The sequence below is a fragment of the Meleagris gallopavo genome, chromosome 2 (genome assembly GCF_000146605.3).
Source record: "Meleagris gallopavo isolate NT-WF06-2002-E0010 breed Aviagen turkey brand Nicholas breeding stock chromosome 2, Turkey_5.1, whole genome shotgun sequence".
NCBI lineage: Eukaryota > Metazoa > Chordata > Aves > Galliformes > Phasianidae > Meleagris > Meleagris gallopavo.
The window spans coordinates 39402774-39409089 of NC_015012.2; the positions used below are offsets into that span (position 1 = coordinate 39402774).

At 37.8% G+C, this 6316-nt stretch overlaps 1 protein-coding gene across 1 annotated transcript in view; it reads left to right on the top strand.

Moving 5' to 3' along the window:
- COG2 (component of oligomeric golgi complex 2) overlaps positions 1–6316 on the top strand; it is a 34270-nt gene that overhangs the window by 10072 nt on the left and 17882 nt on the right. The window contains exons 10-11 of the mRNA XM_010707027.2: positions 2802–2941; positions 5983–6044. Coding sequence (XP_010705329.1) covers positions 2802–2941; positions 5983–6044 — 202 coding nt within the window. The remainder of the gene's footprint in view (positions 1–2801; positions 2942–5982; positions 6045–6316) is intronic.

Sequence of the window (6316 nt, forward strand, 5' to 3'; positions counted from 1 at the left end):
TTTCTTTATCCCCCCAGTTTTCTCCTACATCTCATGCAAGGAAACAGGGTGGGGGAACAAACAGCTGTATGGGGCTTAGCTGCCTGCGGGGTTAAATCACAGCTGTCGGGAAAGCTCTTACAGGGGTTACTGGAAGTCAGTTTGTCATGTGAATTTGGCCTTAAGTATTTGTTTTAGGAGTAACTGTCCTTTTTTAGTTATAGAATTGCAACATTGATAATGGTGGAGGTGGATGGCTATGGTGTTTTTGCAAGATCAGGACTTCTGTATTTAAAGGGCTGTCTTCTTAGTTTTTTAATTAAATAGCTAGGTTACAGCTTGCCCTAACTCCTCTCAGTTTCCCACAAAGCTTCAGTCATCCTTCAGGCTTTTCCTAATTTGTGACTTGTGCTGTTTGCTTTGTACAAGAATGTGTTTTATACTTAAATGGTTTTACTCTTTTAAAAGAATTATTCTTATAAGCCTTTCATCTTATGTTGAGCTGATATCAACCAATGGTACTGTTGTGTTTATTTAAAAAAAGAAACAAAAAACAAAACACAAACAAACAAAAACCACCTACAATGACTTTCAGTTACTTGATGTAGTCAGTCCAAAGTTCTTAAGTTCTTTCAAGACTGCTTTTGTCTACTTAAGATAAAATTTGGAGTCTAGGTCATTAAAATATTTTATCTAAAAATCAATGAAGTGCCAAGTGTAAAAGTGCTCAGATGTCTATGGAAGAACTGGTAGGAGTAGTTATAAATGAAGGAGGGAAAAGTACTTGTGAAACATTTGCTGTGTTGCTGATAATCTATTAATGCAGACTGTAGTCATTAGTCTTCTTACTCTGTTTCCTAGGTTGGTAGAACTGCAGAGTAGTCTTTTTCTGCAGGTTGGTTTGGTTGTTTTGCATATGTAAGTATAGCTGTAGTACTTGGAAGTATTGTCTGTTAAAGGCTGGTCTTACGTGTAGAGGGAGTGGATGGAAAAAATATTTCTTTCAGGTCATGCTGTAAAATCAGACTGGTAGTCTTAAGGCTGTATGAAAGTAACTGTTGTGCAGAGTTTTTAAGTTGTTTTAGGTTGTTGTGCCTTTCTTTCAGACTCAGATTTGTAGTTTTAGAGGCATTTGAGAATAACGTATCTTCTATTTCTCAGCATTGATTTGAGTTTAGATTCCTGTATTTGAAAGCTGCTGCATTTTTTTTCACATTTTCATCATTCAGTAACTTCATCAGGTATCCAGTCCCAGAAGCTGAAAGGGAACCAATCTTGCATTTAGTTCCCTCTCTTAAATGTAATACTATCAATAAGTAGGTAATGTCTCTGAGTTGTCTTCTATTTTGAAGGTGTCAGAGATCTTTCCAGGGTGTTCTGTTTATACCTTTGACTAATACTTCAGGCAGTTGAGCATTAATGCCTTCTTTATCTTTTTTGAAAGTACTGAGTTTATTATTTAAGAAAGCAGGTGGAAAGAGCACTGATCTCTCATTGTTCCTGGATTTAATTCCCACATCTCTTACAGTTTTTTTGTGTTATAAATACAACTACGCTGGGACAAATGTAGCTAACCTGAAGGCTTTTGTGTGCCACTTCCAGAACACCATCTCCACACCATGAAATTGCCACATCACAAGAAAAGCATACTGTAATTACACATTTGACAGAAGGGTCCAAATGCGCTGAGACATGCCATGCAAAAGCTTGTCCATGTCGGTGCATTGCCCAGGATTGTTTCTGAGGGCAGAACCTACCAGCAGCATCTCAGGGACTTCTGGGAGTGTTTTACTGCTTCATAAGAGAATCTGAGTGTGTTGCTCACCTGCTGTTCTGAAGTGGGGTAAAAGTCCTGTGCTTACAGCCTTGCACTGTCAGAAGCACTGAGAAGTAGAATTAGCACATCCTAAGTTGGAAGGGACCCACAAGGATCATGGAGTCCAATTCCTGGCTCCACACAGCACTACCCAAAGTTCCAACCGTATGCCTGAGAGCGTTGTCCAACCACTGCTTGAACTGGGTAGCCTGGAGATTAATCCAGGCATATTTCATCAATTCAGCAGTGGCTTAATGAGCATGTTCTAATGTCACAAGACAACATCTCGTTTGTTTTGTGGCTGTTTCTTGTTCTTTTGTTTTGGTGAGGGGTGTTTTAGTGTTGTTGGATTTGTCTGTTTGTTGAACAGAACTGTGCATTTCACCATGCTATTTTTCATTGCAGAGAGGCAGATTACAAGTGGAGCTATATTACGACTCCTTGATTTACATATTTTTGTGCTCTATTAGCACGTATTTGTTATTTTTAAAACTTGCTTTTGGGGAAACAGTTTTAGAAATTCCTATAATACAGTTCTATATAACAGAAGTAAAATACCATTCTTTCTTTCTCATGTGTGTTTGGTGGAGCATATTTCTGGAAGTAACTAAGGACAAAATCCATCTGTTATGTCCCTTTATTTCTCATTTACTGGGACTGACTGTTCTTAGTGCTGTGCACCAGCGTTGCTCCACCTTGGTGATTCAGCTCAGATATACTTATAGGTCTCTCTGATCTGGTTGTTGAGGTAGCTCAGACAATTTAATGCTTTTCAGAAGTGCCATGCACTGGGTTTTCGTATTACAGAGTAACACCTATTAGATAACTGGTTTTGGTTTCACTACAGTCCAGGATTTTGGCATTATATGATTAGGTATCGGTGCTGGCCCATTCTGAGCCTTGAGCTTAACCGTAGGCTGATATGGAAGTTCTTTTTAGAGGGTTGTGGCCTTCATTGCTTAATAGGACCCTGGCAGTGATCAGAATGCTCATTTTCTTCCTGCAGAAGTACACTGTCAGCATGGATTTTGTACGGAAGTTTGAACGGCAGTGTGGCTCACAGGCCAGTGTGAAACGGTTGAGATCTCATCCCTCCTACCACAGCTTTAACAACAAATGGAACTTGCCTGTTTATTTTCAGATAAGGTTGGTAAGCATCTGTTGGTCGTTTCAAAAGTAAAATGTGCTGTGTGTCATCTCTCATTCCAGAGTCACAGAATCACTGAATCGTAGGGGTTAGAAGGGACCTCTGGAGATTGTCAAGTCCAACCCACCAGCTAAAGCAGGTTCCCTACAGTAGGTTGCAAAGGTTGAGAAGTGTTCTGAGAGTCTCTCAACAGCTTCGTATGCTATTTGTTACAGGAGTAGATCTTATTCCCTTGAGGGTAATGCAGCACTGTTAGTTGGGAATCAGATCATAAGCAGAGGCAGCTAAGTTTCCTTTCTCAGCTTTCTGTTCCACATGTCTTATAGTTTGCATACAAACAGTGAGGATGAATGCTTGAGTTTATGGGTTGTTCTTGTTTACAGTCCATGATATTAATGAATTTTTTTAATATGCTTTTAGTTTAGAACATGCTGGCCTAAGAACTGTTCTGGCTGTGTTGTATACACTGTGTTGTACCCTAACTATATGTAGTCTCTTGTCCTGCATTCTACTTGAATGTGGTTTGGATAACATTTTCTGTGCTGGCAAATCCAGTCACAAGATTTTCTTGCCTTTGTTTCCTACTATACTACACATTTATTTGTTCCACCTCAGCTGTTTGTGGGGCTGACCTACATGCTGGATCACTGAAATTATCAGGTCTTTTTAAGAAATAAAAGAGGAGAAGTAGGTGGTGGCAGCAAAGGGAATGATATGCAAAAAATGATATGCAAGAAGGATAAGAAAGTGAGGTTTATTTTTTAACCTGGATCACCATGGTGGCTTTCCTTATTGCGTGTCTATAAATGATGATTATGGTACAGCCATATCACATTTATACAGCATATTTAAACCAGTATAAATCTGATGCTGCTGAAAAGTTCCATCTGGGAATCTTATGAGAGCTGGAGCTAATTCAAGACAAGTGTTAGGAACATGGGGATGGGAGCACGTTTGTTAGTGTTTTGATGATGTGCTACATTTTGTAAACCGGTGGTCCTGGCCTCCTCTGACATCCTTCTTTATTTTTTTTCCACTTGCACAACTGTTCTGCAGCTGTGTAGTGAACCAATTTGAAGAACTGTTACCTTGGGCAATAAAAAAAAGGCTGACTTCCAAACTCCAATCAATTTTTCCAAGCCACTTAACTGTACAAATATTGATGCTGGCCCAAGGGAAAGGGCAGGAGTACTCACTATAATAGTGGTGCTGACTATGCAGACTGTAAGTGTCTGTAGAACTACAGCAATTATAGACTTCTTAGCAAAAGGGCAGGTATCATTAATGAGTCTGTGAAACTGCCCTTTTGTTTGAAAGCACAGCTTTTCTAACAAGTGACCACTTGATCAAGCTTAGTACTGCTGTTCTAAACATTGAAATGAATCTTCAGCGTGTTCTTTTAAAAGAAAATAATAATCTCTTAGGTGTTTTGAGTTCTGGCTAACAAAAAGGAAAAAAATTAGTAATTCTCTTTTAAGTTTACTGTAAATCCAAACAGTGCACTATTTCAGGAGATGATTGGGTAACAGGAGTTTCTTCATCTTCCATCATTATCATTCCTATATGTTGGAATGATCTGATAATTTTTGGAATTGCCCATGAATCCTTTAGTACACGAATAATGAAACATAGTCATAGCATGGAAGCTTTTTCTTTGCTGCATATAACTATCCCCAACTCACACAGGATTTGTGTTGAAGTGATTTCTTCCACTATTGCACTTATGGTTAAGATTGGTAGTTTTCTCAATTACAGAAATTGCCCAGAACAAAGAGCCCTCACTAAGCCTGTACAAAGGAGTCTGTAAGGAATAGATGGACGTAGAGGCATTTCTTCTGTAGCAGTGCAGGTACCAGCAGCCTCAGTAACTCTTTTCCTTGCCGTTTCTTACAATTACATCAGTACAGCAGATAATGGAACTGTAAGGAACTCATGCTTGTGATTGTTTTCCCATGTAAGAAATATTCAGCAAAAGCTGAATAATTAAAAAAAAAAAAAGTGATTCAGTTCTCTAATCCATTTCACTGTAAGACCTGAATGTGCTGCTTTGTCAGTGAAAGTATTGCACAGGCAGGAATTAAGATTTGAAACCATTTTACAAATACTTCAAAATACATGCTAAGTGTTGGTAGGAACTGAACAAGAAACCTCTTGTGGGTTTCTTCCTCCTTGATGTGTCAATCACAGATATTGCTACTTAAATTACTTAAAGTATGCATCTGGTACATTACTAGCTGGAACAGGAAAAGCTGGGTAGGTGCCTGCTCTGATTTGGAAATGACAGTTGAGAAGTTTTAAAATGATCCTTGCAGGTCATAATTAGGAAGTTTGGTAGGTGTAGAGATTACTGTGATGAACGTAAAAGCAATAAGGAAGAATGACAAAAGCTTTCTGTAGAGAAGTTCAAAATATAGTTTTATTTCAGGGTTAGGAATAAAAATGTTACTAATGATTACATTTTTACCCAAGGGAAACACTGTCTTATTTGCTGTTAAACTTCAAGGGAGAAAAAAAAAAGGCAAAAAAGAAAAAGAGGAGGGTAGGGCATCCTGTGAGGAACTATTGATTTTTGTCAGGTACAAAGTTGTTTGCAGAACCTTATGCCACTGTCCATTAACAAACACATAGAATGCTAAAGGCTCCCAGAGCCATGTGACATACCTGAAGGCCAGCTTAAGTAAGTATGAGTTAATGTGTTCACTTGTAGTGTGAAAACAATAACAATTAGGAAAAAGAGCCCACAAACACAAACCTTTCTCCATAAAAAAAGTTCTAAATACTTGACATGATCTTAATTCTAAGTTGTATATTTATTTGTAATGTGTACATTTAAAATCTGCCTATATAAAATGAAATGTTGTCTTTCAAGTACTTGCTGATTGTTGGCCTTATTTATATCTTGGGTTATGTTGAGGAAAATAATGAATGTATAATCGGTCAGTGTGTGTACACTAATAGCATAGAGACTGAACATTGAAAAGTATTGAGCCATCAATTTAAGAAATGCTTTATTTATAATCAAAACTTTTCTGTTTTTCAGATTTAGAGAAATAGCAGGGGCCTTAGAAACTGCACTTTCAGATTCCCTAGAGGAAGCACCAGGTAAACTTCACTGAAAATAATAGTTTCCCCTATTGTGATGGAAGCTGTATTTTAAGTAGCAGTGATTATTGCCTCTTCATCATTTACTGACTTGCATCCTCAGTGTTTACTTTTGCTGTGTTGTTTTTTTTTTTTATGAACTGATTTAACAGTAGACTACATTTTTATGGGGTAAGGCAATGTAAAAGCATTGTTCAGTGATCACTTCACTTACTAAAAACACTTCTTATGTAGCAGTAATTAACATGTTTGTGGATCTATTTTCTTATTTC